The sequence below is a fragment of the Onychomys torridus genome, chromosome 10, assembly GCF_903995425.1.
Source record: "Onychomys torridus chromosome 10, mOncTor1.1, whole genome shotgun sequence".
Lineage (NCBI taxonomy): Eukaryota > Metazoa > Chordata > Mammalia > Rodentia > Cricetidae > Onychomys > Onychomys torridus.
In genome coordinates, this window is record NC_050452.1 from 75,584,098 (window position 1) to 75,604,570 (window position 20,473).

A 20,473-nucleotide genomic window follows, 5' to 3' on the forward strand; every position below is an offset into this window, starting at 1 on the left:
CAGGTCTGAATTATTGAGTCTGCTACATGATACAATGTATTCCCCTCTCCATTTTTTCAGAGTTCATCAATGAAATTAGATTTAATCTGGTCAATGACATCACCATCTGTTTCCATCGGAAACTCTGCTTTTGTGAGTCAGTGAGCTTTGCCTGCACCGTGCCCCCTCATCTACTTCTTTATAAGGCCAATGTATTATGTTTCTTTTAGCTCTTTTTTCTCCAGATGATGAACGTCTCTGATAGATTCTCATAAAACACTGTAGTTCTCAAAATTATCAACGCCTCTCAGATTTATCCTGTAAGATTAAAAGCTCCATTGTTTCACAAGCCTATAGATATCACAGACTACCACTACCATAGACTAATTCCTCAGCCAGGGGAAGAGTATACTCATCCTGATCTACGGGCTCTCAGAGGCAAATGCTCCAGCCTGTGTGTTCTGGTTTGCCATTTCTAACTACAATGGCAGCTTCTTTTCTCTTGTCATCAACCATGTCCGTAACCTTGGATGGCAGACCCTTCTAATCCATTTCCACTTATATAAACTAGGTTTCTTCTTCATAGCAAAGGCTACAGTCTTTGAGAATAAAAATTGACTGTTTCTATTATAGACTCACAAACACACTCCTCCCCTACACTGTATCTGTTTCATCCTGCCAGCTAATATGCATATTACTCAGGGACTACTTCGTAGTTACTATGTATCTTTCCCCCAAGCACACATTAAAATCTACTTATAAATGAGAATAACAATTCACCTTTTAAAGTATTTTCCCCAGGTCAGTATGTTTTCCTGAATTATACACACACACACACACACACACACACACACACACACACACATACATATATATCTTAAAGCATATGATTATTTTAAATTGAAAGGATTTTCCCACGTTTGAACCTGCCCTACTTCTATCGAAATAAACAACAACAACAAAATGAAGACTTAATATTCACCTTTTCAACATCTGAGAGAGAAGTTAGTGAATGGTTCTGAAGCACTTCCGGTGCAGTGAACGCGCGGAGGTCCTGGTTGGAGATGTTTTCATCTGTGAAGGACACACTGCCAGACGGCATCAGGAGCAGCGACCATGGAGAGATGATGAAGCCCAGGGCAGCAGGGTCAGCAATGCTCACTGGTTTTGAAAGCACCAAATAAAAATAGAAGAAATGATAATCGTTTAAAATTAGACTGGAAGACTCTACAGCCGCCTCAATAAACACCCCACTTGAACTGCACAGACACTGATATGCAGTTTCATCACAAAATTAATGGGGTATGAGAGTAGGTGTCACCCAGGCATAGCATAGCTACTATCACTGTTCACAATGCCTTTATTTGGCTTCATCACTTAACATCTGGAAGGCAGATCTTAGAAACTGGTTATAAAAGTTAAACCTGGTTCAACTGTTTTATACTGATACATAGAAATGGAAGAAGGTCAGTACTTCTCCATTTTTGATTAGGACTCTTTTGAGTACTCAGAGAAAACTGTTATTTCAGGACACTGTCTATAAACATAAAACTTTGTGTGTAAGTTCTAGAGTTTGCTGGCCTTCTCATGGCTTATTTTCAGATGACATTGGAAGATTAAGAACATTCAGTTTACACAGTGTTTAGTGGGGGAGGGGAGCAGAAGCTGATGCTGAGCACCTTCCCCTACAGCTCTCTTCACTCTATTTTTTGAACAGTGCCTCTCACTGAACTTTGGGCTCATGGACTGACTATAACGGCTGACTAGTACCCTCAGGGATCTCTGCCTCTGCCTACTTCATGCTGGGGTTACAGGTGCATGCTGCTATACTTGAATCTAAACACAGGTTCTCATGCCACCGTGTTTCAAAGGACCATTAACAACAGGGAAATTCTGCATATGCTGGTGTCTTTCACAAATATTTACATAAGTAAATAAAAATTTAGGCCAGTTAGATGGCTAAGGGAGTAAAGGCACTCTCTGCTAAGCCTGACAAACTGAGGTCAATCCCTGGGTTCCAAGGAGAGAACCAACTTCTGCAAATTGTCCTCTGACCTCCACACATGGGCTGTGGCACATGCAAGCCCTGCATATACATATAAGCACACAAATAAGAAAGATGTAATTTAAAAATAAAAAATAAATTCCAGGCACTGTGCACATTTTTTTGTTAAAAACTTTCTTTTGGTGTGAACAATCAGTACACAATTCAGCTAGAAAATGATTCAAACAAGGCAGATGTATTACTCAGAATCTTGAGATGTTGGAGACACAATGAAACAGTCTAAAATTAATTCTTTTCAGGTTATCTAGTCAGGGAACAAACAGGTGGCTGAAGTCAAGGCATTAATATCTGTGTGAGGAGATGGAGCTGTGCAGCCAGGCTGCAGCAGCAGGCTGTAAGAGCTGCTGCACTGAATGTGTCCAGAGACAGTGATAACAGAACTTCCTGGGAGACACAATGAGGGGAGGAGCAGAACTTGATGGTGCCACAACAGATTTGAGCGACTGAAAAATGGATCAACCTTAACAGAAAAAACTACAGATAACAGGCTAGAAGTGGGAGCTGGAAGGTGGGGCCAGAGATGAGAACTCTTCTTTGGGACTTATTAAAGACCTTTGAGTATAATAAAATGAAGATTTCAAGTAGGCAGCTGGACTTGGAGTATGAGGTAAAATCAGGGCTGGATACATGTTTTTGGGTGGTACTGAAAGTCATGAGATTTGATCAACAATTAAATAAATTGAAGACCAAGGGCTGAGTCTTGGGTTATTCCCACCATGAGGACTGACTGTTCCTTATCCATCTTTCTTGCAGCAATCCATGGAGTAGGGTGTCACAATATCCTAATAGCACTCATTATAACTGTGAGTCTTCTTCACGCTATCCCAACTCTTCATACTGCCCTTTGTCCAGCTCCACAGTACAGAGGTCTGAACTTGAATTAGGAATCTGGGATTCTAATCTTCAAGGTCTAGTCTCTGTTAAAAAACTAATCTTTTTTTTTTTTTTTACTCTTTGAAATTATCATATGTATACACTGTATTTTGATCTTATCGGTGCCCCTCACTACCTTCACCCAGTATTCTCTGGAACCCAGTAAGCTGTCTCCTTCCTGACTTCATGCATTCCTTTTTAATTATTACTATTATTGTCATTATTTTTATAATTATTATCCTCAGGTCCAATTAATGCTGACCATATGGACTAGGTGTGGGTCATCCGCTGGGGCCCGCTTGCCCTAAGAGCGGCACAGGGCCAGTTCTTGGGGGCCCTTAGTTTAGAGACAGTCCTTAGCATTTCTGAGTGCCTGCTGCTGCTACTCAGAACACACACAGAGGCACGAACGCTGACAAGAAGTCTAAGTGCTGCCTCGCTATCCTGGATGCCAGCTTCCAAATGCAGGTTCCTCTGCCCACACATCTGCCTTACCCTGTCTTCAGCATAGTAGACTAAACTAGAATGTCCTGAGGATGAAACAATCTCCACTGCCAGCCTGAGGTGGGAGTGGGGTGGGGGACTGAGACAGGGAAACTAAATTTAAAAATCCATTATTAAGCAGGTGAGATAGCTCAGCAGGTAAAGGCACTTGCTACCAAGCCTTAAATTCAGATCCATGGAGGAAAGAGAACTGAGTACCGAAAATTGTTCTCTGACCTCACACTTGTGCCTCTGCATGCATGTGTCTGCATACATTAAATAAAAACTAAATAAATACAATGTAATCATTTTTAAAAATCCATTACTGTTTATCACTTTAAAATGAAGAATGTCATTTACAACTATTATTATGGGAAAAATAGGTATTTAACTCTTGCCTTATACAACTGCTATTTGTGTGTGTTTATAAAATATCTTATGTATATTAATAACTTTAAGCACTACATATTTTAACATAATATGATCAGCACTGCAAGTATTAGGTTCCCAATTACTATTGGGGAGACAGAATATACACATAAATAAGCAGAAGACAGAATGCATAAAATATCTGACAAACAGGTAATAGAAAAAGTGGTTTTGTAAATAAAAAATTACCTCAACCATAACACAGAAAAAATGTCTTTCTTAACTATATGTGGCCTTTAAAAGGAGAATGAACACTTGAACACTGTTAATGTAATTCTAGACTGTATATATTGTATATAGTTATTGTACTTGGTGTACACAGTTCTTATGTTAGTTATAACCTTTTTTATTTTAGACAATAAAGGGGGAAATGTGGTGATCTTTTACATATGCTATAACAAATAAAGCTTGTCTGAAGATCAGAGGGCAGAGCCAGCCAGAGAATTAGCCACGGAGGCCGGTTGTGGTGGCACACTCCAGTAGGATCTTTCAGCTTTCACCCTGCTATCTGGCTCCAGGTTTTTATTTATAAGACCAGTTAGAATTCGTGCTACAAAACATAACTGATGTTGGATCCCAGGGAGAAACAGACAACTCAAAGGCAGTCAGGAAATTAAGTTTGGAGGGGATAGCATCAATTCTGGCAGAATAATGGCAGTAAACATGGAGACACTGAATTGTAAAGGGGGGAGGGGTCATGATTTTTTGAAAACACACAGAAATACCACAAATGGTTTCAAAGTGATTTTAAAGTGCCATGTAATAAATCTAGAGCAACAGTCACCACAAAATGCACTGCTGTTGATTTCTAAGACATAGAACACGACATTTCTTAAGTACTAGATTCTTGAGGTAACATAGTCAAACCACAAAATATATTTTAAATAATTTTAAAGGCTTATGCAAACCTACAAGCAGCAAGGAATTTAAGAGTTGTGGCTAGAACCACTCTCTAATTCTTACTTCCTGACAACTAAAAGGAAGGAATTCAAAGCAAATGTTTTCAAAATCCTTCAAAGAATGTTTGCAAAATAATATTTAAAAAGTAGATTCCAGAAGCTTACAGTGTTATGTCCCATGGTTTAGCTGTGTGCTGACTGTACTCCAAGAATGCTATTATTATGAAAAAGTAAATCTGATATAGCCATTTCCAGGAGCCAGTGTGGTTCTATGTGGAGACTTACCCCAACATTCCACGGGAGGAGCTGCTGGGACAGAGTCAAGCAGCTGGAGGTGCAGGTAGACAAAAGCAGAGCTCTGAGAGGTGAAGAAACCACCCCAAGCACATTTCAGTGTTCTCTTCAACTGGAAACCCACACACACCCTAACAGCCATGCATCCTTCGTGGGCACTCGCTGTACATTTCCACCTTCAACTATGCCCATAACCCTGGGACTCGAGAGGTCTAAGGCTGATGACAGCCTGGACCATTAGTAGTTTAAGGACATCTTGGGATCACAGCAAGAATCTTATCTCAAAGAAAACCATCAGGCAAGTGATTATAATTAGGTTAAAACGTGGTATAAGGAAACAAAGGCAAAAGCAACAGGGCTAATTTAGAGATGCAGCATAAAACCATTCCATGTACGAGCTCCTGTTCAAGCTCGAGTAGTTCAGGGGTAAGATTTAAAGCCTTTGTTCTGTGTTCTATCAGGGCCACCAACAAAAATCTATGCAGAGGTAACGGTCCAAAATGCTGAAGGATCCAAAATGCTGAAGGATTTGATAAAGTTACTCTATACTACAGAATTCTCTAAAAATCCCGTTCTTTTCTTAGAGTTAATATAGTGTGAAATCAATCCCGATATAAATTAGTATTGGAACAAAAATCGCTTAGCACAGTTCGTCTTCATGTTGGCCTTTCCATGTCACCGTCTTCCTCCCCCACTCTCTCCACCACTCTCTCTTCCCCCCTCCTTTCTCCTTCTCTCCCCTCCCCTTCTTTCCCTTTCCTTTTTATTTATTTATTTTTTTTAGAACAAAGGCTATCAGACTTACATGGCAAGTGTCTTTACCTGCTGAGCCATGTCACTGGCTCATCATTTTCTTCATAGTAGCATTCTGTGATAGATTTTGATCTACTGAAACTATAGTCTACACTACAGGGTAGTTAATTATGAATGGAGAACTTACATATTCCTAAGTTTTGTTACTATCGTTAAATGGCACTTACTCTACTATGAAGCAAGACAGAACAACCATGACTTTCTGAAAATAAAACTGCACGAACGCTTCCAAGTGCACTCAGAATCGTCTCGAAGGCATCTGATGTCATCAATGTTTTCTGATATGAACAGCACTTCAGATAAGCTACCACAAGCTTGTGAGGACCCAGCTCTCACATTGCACTGTAGTGGGTCTCAGATCAAATCCATCACCCAAGCTTATCCATGGGGTTGGAACATACCAGAGAGACCCTGCTTCTTTTCATTCTTTCAGAATATCACCTTCATTAGTATAATATGCACATCACACAATTACACAGAGTATAAAATAGTCAAGAGTCAAGCTGAAGCAAAGGTCACCTCAAGTCCAAGTCCTCGGCCTGATATTCAAACCTCAGAACTGTGATATTAAGAGCAACTTAGTCCCCTGCCCTCACCTCTCACATGTGTAAGGCAGTTATGCCCTCACCTCCCACACCTGTAAGGCCATCTTGCCCTCACCTCCCACACCTGTAAGGCCATCTTGCCCTCACCTCCCACATCTGTAAGGCCATTCTGCCCTCACCTCACATCTGTAAGGCCGTCCTGAGCCCACAAAGCTGCTGTGAGGATTACTGGGAAAAACGTGCAGACAATCCCACAGTACCAAGGAATGAAGCTTCCCCAGGACAGAAGGCGAGCATGCCACATCTAAGACAAGTCACTTCTACCAGTCAATCACTGTTTTCTCCGTGTCTGGGAATAGTTCTGAGTTTGTTCTTTTATCTTTGTATCTTTTACCTACAATCCATATTAGAAATACAAACCATTTAAAGAATGAACTATTGCAAGACATGAATTTGTTCTTTAATTAGGATTAAATTCCTCAGAGTACATCTCCTCTCTCAGGAGTCTACAAAGGCACAGCACACCTAGTTATCAAAGTCTTCAAGTTCGAACACTTAGTTTAAGGGTTGACAATCCAGCCAATTAGTACATGAGTAGCTAATTATATGACTTACCAAATTGATGTTTTACTGTAGCTAGCAATTATCTGGAACTATAACATGATTTTGTTAATGAAAATATTTATTTGAATATAAATCACCATAGTATCAGCTTTAGGATTTGTTTTATTTATAATAGAAATTGTAGAAGTCTGATAACAAAATTTACAGAAAACTATCATACAATCTGATCAACTTCATGCGCTTTTTAAAACTTCACTAGACTAGAATAAAATATTTTATTTCTTAACAATGACAGTCACACAAACACCTCTCTCCCTTTCCCCTCCCTTTCCTCTGTTCCCATCGAGCAGATTCAAGCTGCATGTCTCAATCTTGGCATGGCCTCTGATAATTCAGTATTTTATGAATTAAGTTAATATTTATAAGATTCTTTAGGAGAATCCAGAACATGCAACTTAGTTAAGTTAATATTTATAAGATTCTTTAGGAGAATCCAGAACATGCAACTTAGTTAAGTTAATATTTATAAGATTCTTTAGGAGAATCCAGAACATGCAACTTAGTTAAGTTAATATTTATAAGATTCTTTAGGAGAATCCAGAACATGCAACTTAGTAATATAGAACTAGTGAGATCTTAGTTACTATTATTTAAAAATAATAGGGCTTAACTGTCTGGCCATGGGTAGAAGAAGAGCAGCTTAAGAAGGAATTTCCATTTCCTTCTCCCTTTCCCATCACATCCAGGAATACTTTAGTTTTTTGACATACCAAGACCATCCTTTCTAATTTTCCTTTAGCTTCCCCATGTTTTCCAGTTGTCCTGGTTAGCTTTTTGCTTTGTTTTGTTTTTCAATTTGACATTAGAACTAGGTTTATCTGCGAAGAGGAAACCACTGAAAATACCTCTGAGATTAGATTGTGGGTAAGCCTGTGGAGCATCTCTTTGATGCCAGCCATCCCTGGGCAGGTGATCTGTATAAGAAAGCAGGCTGAGTAAATGCTAGAGAGAAGCCTAAAGGCAGTGTTCCTCCATGTGGTGTCTGCTTGAGTTCCTGCCTCCAGGTTCCTGCCCTCCTTGAGTTCCTGTCTCTAGGTTCCTGCCCTGACACCTCAGTGATAGACTGCTACTTAAAGTGTAAGATGAAATAAATGCCTTTCATCCCCAGGTTACTTTTGGTCATGGTGTTTTATCAACAACAGAAATCAAACTTAGACACCAACAATCTTCAGTATCAATAAAATTAAAATTATGACAAATTATGACTAAAACGTTTTATAACTCTAACATTTCCTCTACAATTAAGTGGTTAAAGATAGAAACCATGAATTCTCTAAAGAGCAGGTACAATGTCATTATGTATAATAATGTTGTCTGTCAGTATCCCTAGGTGATTGGTCATAGAACCTTCCATGGATACCAAAATCTGGGGATACTCAAACTCTATACATAAAATGGCATGCCATTTACATATATGCTATGCAATCTTCCTTTATAGTTACCTATAATACCTAATACTATGGAAACAGTTGCTGTGGTGCACTGTTCAGAGAATAATAAGATAAAACCCTGCCCGTGTTCAGTACATTTTCAGTCCACAGTTGTCTGAATTCATGGGGTAGAATTCACACACATGGAGAGTGGACTGCACTCAAAAGAAACGATCTGTGTACAGTTTCCATTTATTTCCACAGGCCACAAGCTTTTAAATATGTCCCGCATCCCTGTTCTACTGGGACTGTAACTCCTCAATTTGGACTTTTCAGGTCACAAAAAGGCTGCTTTTGAATTCCATCATAAACAATACTTTGGCTTCTTTGAATTTCTCAAAACCAAAGCACACAATTATTCAAGTAGATACCACTGTGTCTGATCCTACAATTTTGTGTGGCTCAACTGTGATCAAACATACTCATAAAATGAGTTTGAAGTCATTAAGAAACAACATAGGCCTATGTTTCTGAGCCACAGAGCAATTTCATGCAATTCTCAAGAGGGGGCACTGGGTGCTGCACAGTATTTCACATTTTCACACCAACTTACTCTCCAACGCAAGTGGGAAATCAGTGTCATAGGATGGCACCACAGCTCAACTAACTCGCTGCTTGTTCTCATCCTTATTTCAATTTTATGCCAATTGACAAGTTCATCACACAATAGAGTATAGATAGATAGATAGATAGATATAGATAGATAGATATAGATGGCTTTATATACTTCCATAATGCTTTATATATTTTTGTTGTAGTTTATAAAACTACAAAGAAAACAAAAACGAGCTATGGCAAGCCAGAAAGTGTAAATAATAACCATTTTACCCAAATTACATATAAGTCATTGTATAAGAAACAATTTTAGGTGAGAAATGAGACCTAAATTGTTCTTCTTTAGGTAGTACAATCAAGAACAATACTATTTACTGTATATACTATACCAACATTAAAAAAAAAAAAATCTTCTAAGTGTAAAAATGAAAACAAACCCATCAGGTGAAGTCACATTTCTCACCAAGGATGGGACCAGAGAACAGAAGTTATAGCAGCCTTCCCCTCTAAGCTCTTCCCATTTATTCAACTGCCTGTTTAGAAGGCACGAAGTCAAAAGAACGTCAACACACACAGTGTACTACGGTGTGTTTGCAGAGTAGGGCTGTTCTCCACAAGTGCTTCACACACTTGTCAGACAGCCTACACCATTCATTTTAAGAATGCCAAATATTACATTTAATTTTGTGTTTTATAGTTTGTTTCCAGAGAACAAATAGTGCAATTTTATCTAGTTCAAACACATTTAAACTTGAAGGACCTGATAATTCTGGCCTTACAAATGCAAGGCAAGATGTAGCATGTCAAAGACAACTGATGTGCCCTCTTAATCAACTAACTATGACAGCAGGTACATAGGGATGCAATAAAGAGTAACTAGGCAGGCCCTGGTCTTTTAAAAGCTGAGCACGCTATATAAAGGTCTACTTGAAATTTTTCAGTCATAAAATCCTTCTTATATTTTGCTATAAAGGCTTTGAAAGTCCCAGGAAGCCAAGTTGAAGTTCATTCTCAATGAGGATTTATTTTTGGACTCTTAATATGTTCATTAATTGATTCGTCTGTTTAGTTTACTATGGTTTTATAGTAAACCTTTAAACTAGGCAGTGAGAGTCTTCACCATTTTTTTTTTCTTTTCAAAGATGTTTTGGCTACTTTTAATTCCAACAAATTTCTGTATAAATTGGAGAACGTTCTCACTTTGTGCAAAACTACAGCCTGTTGTGGCTATATTCGCTATCAATTTAAAGAAAACCACCATCCTTTTAGTAAGAAGTCTTCTCACCCAGGAACAAAGCATAGCTCTCCATTTATTTTGGTCTCTAATTTCATTAGATAGGTCTTCACTTATTTTTCCTCAGATCTATTTTTAATTTTTCATATTTTAATTGTTATATTTCTACAAAATGGTTAACTGAAAAATTCAATTTCTAATTGCTACCATGTAGAAATACAACTTTTTTATATATATCAAATCAGTATGCAGGAGAAATTGCAGGGTTTTTCTTTTATATATATATTCCCATGCCCATATAGTTCTGCTTCCCAATTAACTGAATAAGATAGACCAGGACACCAGGTGTGGTGGTGCACTACCTAAATCCCAGCACTCAGGAGGCAGAGGCAGGCTGATTTCTGTGGAGCCAGCCTGGTCGACAAAGAGAGTTCAGGATAGCCAGGGCTACACAGAAATTCTGTTTTGAAAAACAAACAAAACAGTAACAACAACAAAGATAGACCAAGAGGCAAAGAACTAGAAAGATATAATGTGTTGAGACCCTAGATTAAATTCCTCCAGAAATCTCATTTCTATGATCACATTCAAGTTCAAGAATAACAACTACCCATCTTGGCAAAACTATGTTCCCTGCTACTTATTAAAAACAAACAGCAAAGAAAAGCTTCCTGAGGTGGCAGTGGTCAGGACAGATTAGAGAAGACCGAGCACACAGGGTAGTTAAGAGGAAAGCTCCAGATCATTAATATCACCCACTATCCCTAAGAACTACTACAGTTCACATAGTCAAAGTAAAAAGATTACAAACCATCTTTTAATCAACCATTAATAAACCTGAATTATAGCCTAGAGTGTACATCTTCCTTTCAAATCACCACAGAATGACTAGAAAGCTGGATTGTATGTGCAACCACAAGAAATCCTCAAGACTTTGATCAGTAAACCCACAGATGGTATACACTCAGGACACAGAGCAAGAACACAGTCAGAACAAAGGAGAACAACTCTGTCCTCACTCCCGATTAGTGAATGGTAACAGTTCCCTTTTCCTTTCTCCGAGGACAAACTCCTTTGAAGATGGTATCTTCCAACAAGGTCATGTTTCAGCATCATTATCCTACGAAAGATAGTTAATAAAGACCTTGGTTTTTAAAAATGCTAAAAGCTTTAAATTGACAGAAAACTGAAAAGGGAGAGCTGGGTTATTTTCTTGCCCCTTGCTCAGTAATCTCCCAGGAGTGCTGCTTCCCCCTCCTATCCCAAGAACTTTAGTGGTACACAGCACTCGAACCCTGAAAGGACAGAGCTACAGACTCGAGCCAGCAGTGGGAAAACTGCCAACAAGAACCAGAGGAGGGTTTACACATGAGTCACAGAAAGATGAAGATGGCCAAGATGGCCAAACTCAGTTCAGGAGCACACACATTTTATCTCCTTTCCCCATTAACTTCCAGGGTGACTCATAAACATCTCTAAAGCAGCAAGACAACCACAGTCCATCCCCGACTAGCCAATCAGTGATCATTTCATTTGTTTGCTATATCAGAGTCAGGAGGAAAATGATGCAGCATTATCAAATGTAAAGATTTCCTATAAATCAAACACTTGCTTTTTCCTAATAAGTGGAAATTTCCAATTGGCAATCATAATAACTGGTGATTTCCTAACTGTCAAAAGAATCAAACTTAATTTGTTCTTATTACTGACATTCTTCTGCTAGCTACTTACACCTTGGGCCATCCAGTAAACAACTCCCATTGGACAGTGGGAGAGACACAGCTGCCTCATGGTGAATGTTACAATACAGCTAATGTGTCTTTAGTATAAAGTGCCAATGTATTATGCAACAATCACTACTCAATGGTGAGGACTGTAAATACAAGCTTTCAATCTCTAGCAGCCTTATGAAATGTGAAAGAAGGAAAAGCCCTGAGGGTACTGAGAGTGGGCAAGATGCTTCCCATGCTGTGAGTCATGGGCAGTTGGTGTAATACAGACCTGCTATCTCTCCCTCCTCTGAACATCTGTAGTGCTCACAGTCTGTCATTCTGCTGGCACACTGTTTCTTCTCACGTGCATTGATCTGATCTGAATCAATGCCCAAAGGGCAACAATGACACCTTCCATTCATTGGCCCCTCCTACAGAACCTCACAAGGAGATGTTTCTTAACATTAATTGACTATTGTTAACTGCCAATTGAGTCAGACATTTTTGAAGCGTGGCTATATATGATCTATACTTTGGCTATTAACTTCTATACTTTGGTCCCCCTATAATTCTGAATTTTCTGAAAAAGTTTACTGAAGCAAGCAGAAGAACAGTGTTTATTTAAAATAAACAAGATTTTGTAACTGATTTTAGGAAAAAGTAATTCTGTTACCTAGACTAATCCCAACTGTGAACAAAGGTCTTCTCAGTAACAGTCTTCCAAGCTGCTGGGTAACAAGCACCCCCTCCCGCGCCCCCCAGGTAACAAACAGTACCCATCAGTAACAAGCTTTCTCCCCAGAACAAGCAGTCCCCTGGGTAACAAGCGGTCCCCCTCAGAAAGAAGCGGTCCCTCTGGGTAACAAGCGGTCCCCATATTAACAAGTAGCATCCCTGGGCCCTGGTACTTTTTGTTCAAGTTTCTCCCTGAACTCAAAAATCAACAGTATCAGCAACCAATCTTCAGCCAACTTCCCAAGCCTGGTCTCCACTCTTCCATCTGTCTAGATACTCCTTCGTGTTCATCCCTGCACTCCCAGAGAGGGGGTTCCCATGGCACATGGCGGTTACTAATTCTGTCCTTGCCATTTCTCAAACTGCGGTATGCATCACAACGTCCTCAAGGACAAACTCCTGGGTTCCTCCGAGAGTCCCTCACTTTGGTGGGTCTGTGGTGTGGGCCTGATCATCTGCATTCTAACAAGGTGTCAGTGAGACTCTACCACTGGTCCAGATCCCAGACTATTTACTGGCTTTTTTTTTGGAGACAGGGTTTCTCTATGTAACAACCCTGGCAGTCCTGGATCTCACTCTGTAGGCCAGGCTGGCCTCGAACTCACAGAGATCCACCTGCCTCGGCCTCCAGAGTGCAGGGATTCAAGGTGTGCACCACTCCACCCAGTCATTCAACAAAGTTTTAAAGACAGATTCTTCCATTAGGTAACAAGACTCTTTAAGATTCCTGCTATATCTGGCGCCCAACGTTCAAGGTACGAATTCATGAAAAAGCCTCTTGCCTGTGGCCTTGTGAGCCCCAGCTCAGGCCTGAGCTACACTCAGCCAGTTGTGGTGGAGCACGCCGGTAGGATTTACTGAAGAAGGCAGGGGCAGGAGGATCCCGAGTTGAGGCCGGCCTAGGAGAAGCTTCGGCTGGGGCCAAGCCACAAACAGTGTCAGTAGGACCATGGAGGCAGTGGCTGCTGCTTTGAGTTGCCGGCTGCTTTGAGTTGCCGGCTGCTTCTCATCGTGTTGGTGACTTCGGTGATACTGCTACCTGGAACAAAGAATTTACTGCTGCTTGTTCAGAGAAGAATTGCCAGGACCAGTGTGTTACAAGAAAGCATCGGCAAAAGTCAGTTTGGAAAAGGTTGGCAAGAGAAATGCTGGGCAGAAATTGCTGTGAAGATTTTCTCTTCTAGGGAAGAATGTTCATGGTTCCGAAAGACACACAGACATGAGATTGTGATTGCTCCAAACCACAGAGGAAGCACCAAAAAAAAAAAAAAAAAAACTAAAAGGAACCATGATCATGCCTAACAGTGACTTTGAAATCTTCAAAAGGATGATGGGACTCCACAATGATGATGCCACATGGACTATGGTAAAGCCATTAGTGCCATGGAAAGATCAACTTTGGATTACAAACTGTTTAGGACAATTTCGAGATGGCTAGCTGAGATGATCCAGCCTGACAGACTACTTGAACAAGGACTTGAAACAAGCCCTGCACTTTCTCACTATGCAGCGGCGGGAAAAATGATACAGGACTTGACAATTAACCCAAAAATTTTCTTTTCAGGATCCTCTAAAGATGGAAGTAATTTTAAGAAGATGACGCCCACATCCCCAAAAAGTGGGATGGGAGGTTTTCAGTCGTTTAATGAGTTTTAGATATTGTCATTGTTTATGATGATTGGTTACAAGTTGTTAATTGTTAATAGTCAGGAAAAAAGCTGAACATGAAGATTAGATTCAGAGGTTTTGTTAAAAAAAGAAAAGGAAAAAGCATGTAGTTAGTTAAGCTTTGGAGCAACACAGTTCAGCTGAGATTCATGTAGAGGAGGACTCAGAAGCTTCCAGCCTAAGGAAACAGGATCACCTGAGGAACTAGCAAGGTGAGATAGCTGTGGCTTGTTCTGCTTCTCTGATCTTCCAGCATTCACCCCAATAACTGGCCTCGGGTTTGAGTTTTATTAACAAGACTCTTTAAGATTCCTACTACAGTTCTTTGTCCACACAGGTGGTGTCCATAGGACATGAACCACACAACAGCAAATAGGTTTGGGGGTAGGGGTTAGTTTTTTGGAGACAGGGTTTCTCTGTGTAGCCCTGGCTGTCCTGGATCTCACTCTGTAGACCAGGCTGACCTTGAACTCACAGAGATCGCCTGGCTCTGCCTCCTGAGTGCTGGGGTTAAAGGCATGCGCCACCACCGCCAGGCAATAGTAAATAATTGTGGACACCCAAAGTCCAACTAACTTCCAGCTCCTAGATGCAATTCAACCTCTGGACCAAGTGCCCATCTGCAAGAACAATACCCAACTACTTATCCAGTCCACAGGGCCTGAGGTGCAGCAGCAGGAATGTGCCTGCTGCGCTCTCTGCCAGGAATATTTTCTTCACCCCTCTCACCAGGCCAACTCCTACTTTTGTGTGAGGCACGAGCTCTGGGAAAACTGAATGCATGGACAGCTTTCTCCTCCCTTCCCCCCGGGGTCAACTCTTGCTCCTTTGTGATCTCAGAGTCACCGAATGCCCCGCTTCACAACCCTTGTCACAGTGACAGTTGCTTCTATCAGCGTTTTATTCATAGTTACTTTCTGCACAGGAACATAAGCTCCCCACAAATAGGAAGTGCTTTTATTTTGAGAATCACTTTGCTTCCAGTGGCTGGGGCTGGGGCAGGCATATGCACTGTGTTCAAATTAATGCAAGAACATTGAACTTTTCTAGCCCTGAGAAGCATAGGATAAGACATTTCTTTCTACACTCTACCAAAACCAAGAATATTGAAACAGAAATGTAATTTACTATTGGTTACCGTTTTCCAGCTACTCAACATGCAAAATAAAACGTTTTAAAACATGACTTGGGGTTGGGGATTTAGTTCAGTGGTAGAGCGCTTGCCTAGCAATCACAAAGGCCCTGCGTTCGGTCCTCAGCTCTGAAAAAAAACAAAAAACATGACTTACCTCTTCTGAATAATTCGTGGAGACTTTCAGCACTTTGGTTTAGTACGGCCCATATTTCTTCCTCCTGCAGCGGTCCACCCCGAACCTCCAGGGCCTCTGCTAGTGACACATGCATATTACCTAGGAAATAAGAGAGGAAGTTTGTGAGCAACGGAACTGCACTTTTATCAGTGGAAGCACCGTTCAGGGGTGAGCTATGCACTCCCAGCTACCCAATTCTTCAGTGCGACCTTCAATCTACATACAACCTACAGACTTAACCGTGGGAAAAGTGAAGGAACTGGAAGAAAGCCCCCTCAGGACAACTTCTTGGTCTGCCTAACAGTGTTAACCGCACAGGCTCCTGGGCAGAGTGAGGGGACTGCTTCATGAGAGACCAGGAAGTCACCAAACGGCAGATGACGACGAAGTAGTTAAGGCTTTTGGTATTCAGCTCCAAGTGCCGTTCTTTCCATCTCAAATATAGAGAGGAGCAGAGAGAAGACCCACCGCCATCAGAAGAGGAAATGGGAATACAATGCAACGCATTCCATGTGCTCACTAACTCATTTCTATACTCTTTAACATGTATGTTATCATGAAAAGTTTACACTGAAGGGAATTAACTATTCCTAGACTCAAATATGCTGTTAATTCCCCACTTGCTCCTAGGAAAGGCATTTCCCCTCAGTACCTGATTCCCATCTGTGGCTTGGGAACAGTAATAATGGTGACGCCCCTTTGGTTAGCTATGCCGAGAAAGGAAGTTAAGCCTGTGACTATGTTTTACCATTTAACACCGTGCAGTAACTGAATTAACAAAAGACCAGAAACTTTCTCTGAGGCAATATTTTTATAACAACTTTTATAGTGTTTCAGTAGGTGATATACTGATCAAATTTAAGATTTTTCTATTGGGCTCAACAATTCTACTTTAATTTGGGAAGGAGAAAATGTAGCTTCTTAAAAGCCTCCTATATGCATATTCCTGAGCTGATTATCTCAGAGAAATGGATCCTTTATAATGAATTCTAAGACTTGTTGTTCTACAAAATATGTTTAACCAAGATGCTAATGTAGGTGAGCACTGGCTGGTGGACAGAGGCCAGTGGGGCCAGAAACAGACTAGAGGAACTACACGTGTTAAACACTGTAGTTAAGAAGATAACTACAATTTTTAAAAACTAGCCTGCAAAGACATCTGATTTAGACAGGTGACTGCATTTACCCAACCATCAAGATCACACTCATGTGATGTGAAGGAGTAAATGGAAAAACGGGCAGCCTCTAGTTAGGGGAGGGAAGATAAATACAGAAAGAGGAAGGTAGAATAATAGGAAGGATTCTGAAAACATTTTAAGCAGTCACACTAGCAATGACCTACCTTAAAGTATCCACAATACATGACAGTTGGTCTATAGATACACACATAGTTTAAGTGAAAAGTTTCCATTCGAGCTGACAAGGATCCCTGTAGAGCTGTAGACTACCTAACAAACACCAGCACCAGCCCGAGATGTCCTTGTTGTAGTCGTTGGTTGGGGTTGTCCAAGAGACTCCCAAACATAGGCTATTGCTGTTGCTGTTGGTTTTCTACCAGGGGCGGAAGGCAAGTTCCTACTGTTGAAGACACTGTGCACTTTGGATATAGGGCCCAGAGACCCCGAGGTGGATCTGACATGAATGCCTCCTCCCTGAGAACTAACTTTCACAGTACCAGAAGGTGCCATGCAAGCTTCCAAAGGAGGGAAGCAACCCATCGTCAGACCCAGCTATGATGCCTATGATCCACACAACAGCCAGCACAGCATGATAATGCTGAGGGTGCAGCAGTGCCATGCAAATCTTATAGGTGACCAACAGCTCTCTAGGTGAACTTAACCGTGCCGGGTACTGGAACCCTAGCCAACTTCTACTAGGAAACTTGTCTTTGCAACAAATACAGACCATTATATAAAACCACAATTGATGAAAAGGCGAAGTTGTGGAGCCCAGTCCTGGCTGATACATCTACAATACAGCTCCTGCCTCAAGGTAAGGCTCAGGAATCACTGTGAAAGAGGTGGTGAAGAATTTTAAGAGACCCAGAGGAACAGGGAGTCTGCTGTGAAACTGTGTCTCCTATAAATGTCAAGAAATACACCCACAAAGACTCACAACATGGCTGCTGAGACACGAGCTGAGCAAGGATGACACCAATAGACATGCTAATGTGGAAAAGGAAAGCTCAAGATCTCAAACCTAGACGAAGAACTACAGGCAAGGTCAAGAGAAAAGGTCTTCTCCAGAGAAAAGTTGGCAAACTGGTTATCCGTCACCAACTGGTCAGCCGAGGAAACGTACACATGCAAGCAACATCACACAGACTGAGCAGCTTCTATTTATATACTTAGGAATACACACACACACACACACACACACACACACACACAGAGAGAGAGAGAGAGAGAGAGAGAGAGAGAGAGAGAGAGAGAGAAGCAATTCCAGCTACAAGTGAGGCCAGCCTTGTCTTTTAACCTGTTTATCAACATGTATACTGAAAAAACAAAAAAATAAAATAAAATAAAAAAAAAACTACCTGAGAGAGTCAGAGTTCTTGATTTAGCTTGTGTAAGAAATGAGGTTATTTACTCACACCTCTGCCCACACCAAATGTTTCTAGGTTTTCATATGCTTCATTATAACAACAGCGTATCATTATAACAGGAGATGCACTGCTGAGAGATATGTGGGTTATTATCTTCCTCATGAAATGTTTTAATAAAGTGAGGTTTCAACAGAGGCATCAAGATACTTCTTAGCAATCAGATACTAGCATACTTGCGAGAAGGAATACCCCGTAGCAAGTTTCCAGAGTCTCAAAACCGGTTAGATGGCTCCTAAGCCTGCACACCCTGAATAAAGAAACTGCACAAGCAAAGCAGGGCTTCTTTGGAGAGAGTCGTGCTGGTTCTCATGTCTCCCCTAAAGCTGAAGGGGTGTGAAAGAGGCTGCATTGGGACCACGTCAAGTGCTTGTTCTCTGGAGTTAGGCCAGCATCCGATACACACCTCAGATAGTTGAGGACACTGGTTATCACCCTGAGTTCCCCAAGAGTGAGCGGGCACATGGTATCAAAGTGGGCCACGGTCTCATGGGTGGGGGAGGGTAGAGGGCAAGTTTCTCATAGTGGAAACCCTTCCTGGAGGAGGAGAATGTCCCAAAATGTAGGCAATAATGGTAGTTGCACAGCCTGCGTAGACACAAAAGCCACAGCAGGAATACATTGAACAGGTGACTTATAGGGTCTGTAGTTTCATGCTGAAAAGCTGTTTAAATACAGGTTCCCACACCAGGAGAGCATGGGTCCACATAACTAACTAAGCAGGGCTCACAGAGGCTCGCAGAGACTGAGGGGGACACTCTAGGAGAGAGGGAGGGTGGGAGGGGTGAAGGGAGGGGGAAGGCACCCAGATGTAGTGTATGAGAAAAGAACAAATACAAAATTAAAACAAAGGCAAGACAAGAAACAGATTCCTCCCCAGCACTAGGAGGTGGGGTGGCTAGATATGAGTGAGGGGTGAGGGGCTTACCCAAAGTATAACGTAAGTGCACAGAGAACCACCCAACATTTCACAGGAGCAAGAAGAGGTAGAAAGGTGAAGAGAAGGGAGAAAGGCAGGCTGAGGCCCTAGTGTTAGGCTGGCCAGCTGGAGGAACACCTTTGGCGGGTAAGTCATAGGCAGTGTGGTTCCAGTAGACTGAAAGACCCATGGGAAACAGCAAGGGTCGTCCTTAACCACATACTCAGATCAAGTCAGGGGAAAGACTGCCCGCCTCTCCACTCCCTTTGTTCTCAGTTCTAAGTGCCATGTGGACAGATAGCACCTTGCCAGCGGGGAGGACAGACTCTGCAGACGTGTCTCCCACCACAGGCACCTAACGAGGGAGACAAGTTCAACCTGCAGAGGCCAGACTGAAATGTGGACCATGATATATTGAGAAGGCTTTTAATTATGGACTCCACGGTGTCTTTTAACTTAAGTGACTGTAATTATTTCTGCTATCAAAGAGTAACGAGAGGGCTGGCAGCGCATGCCTTTCATCCTGACCTTTGGGAGGCAGAGGCAGGCAGACCTCTAAGTTTGTATACTGATACAAATTTAAGGTTATTTTAATACATACTGTATATCTGTTTCTACATGTTTCTATATGTTTAAAGCATTGTACCTATGCAGTTCATTTTAAAATGTAAAGTTCTAGTCCTTAAAGCCTATTATTACAAACTATTTAGGAAATGCAGGTTAGTAGTTAGTCATCTATAACAATCAAACTTGTAGTTAGGTTAGGTATGTTTTCAAGGTCAAACAAATATATTTTAGATGGTCTTCAAACACTTCAGAGACTATGGAATATGGCATTTAAGATGTTTTAATAACATAAGGCTTTTCATGACCGTGAGACACGTTTGCTCCTGGCAGCACCAATCTACTTCAGAGAAGATGATGGGAATCGAAGAAACTCCATGTGGAGTTTGCTTTCAATGTGGCAAAGGTTAGCCACTGGGCAAGAAACTGCCCTTGCCTCGACTGCTGACAGCTGCTGTCCAAACTGGACAAGCAAGGACACAAGGGAAAGTGTCTGCCTAACTTTGCCAAGACAAGGTAGGACAACTGCAAACATCAACACAGAAACATACAATACACAAATGACCAAGGCAACAGTACTTCTCCAAAAGTCCAATTCTTTAAAATCTGAATACAGAGACAAAGCAAGAGTAGAAATTCCAAAGAATCCAAAACTGTCTAGTTTTTAAATTATCAATGACCTCCCAGATGATCTATGAAGATCTGTGAGGTCATTCATAATCAAACAAATAAATAAATAA

At 41.2% G+C, this 20,473-nt stretch overlaps 1 protein-coding gene across 5 annotated transcripts in view; it reads right to left on the minus strand.

Annotated features, from left to right (window-relative positions):
• Positions 1-20,473, minus strand: part of Ptpn13 (protein tyrosine phosphatase non-receptor type 13) — a 176,488-nt gene that overhangs the window by 124,978 nt on the left and 31,037 nt on the right. For all 5 annotated transcript variants that reach the window (XM_036200765.1, XM_036200763.1, XM_036200767.1 and 2 more), the window contains exons 2-3: positions 15,628-15,747; positions 962-1,140 (exon numbers count right to left, since the gene is read on the minus strand). In XM_036200765.1, the coding sequence (XP_036056658.1) occupies positions 962-1,140; positions 15,628-15,742 (294 nt within the window). In that variant the 5' untranslated portion in view covers positions 15,743-15,747. The remainder of the gene's footprint in view (positions 1-961; positions 1,141-15,627; positions 15,748-20,473) is intronic.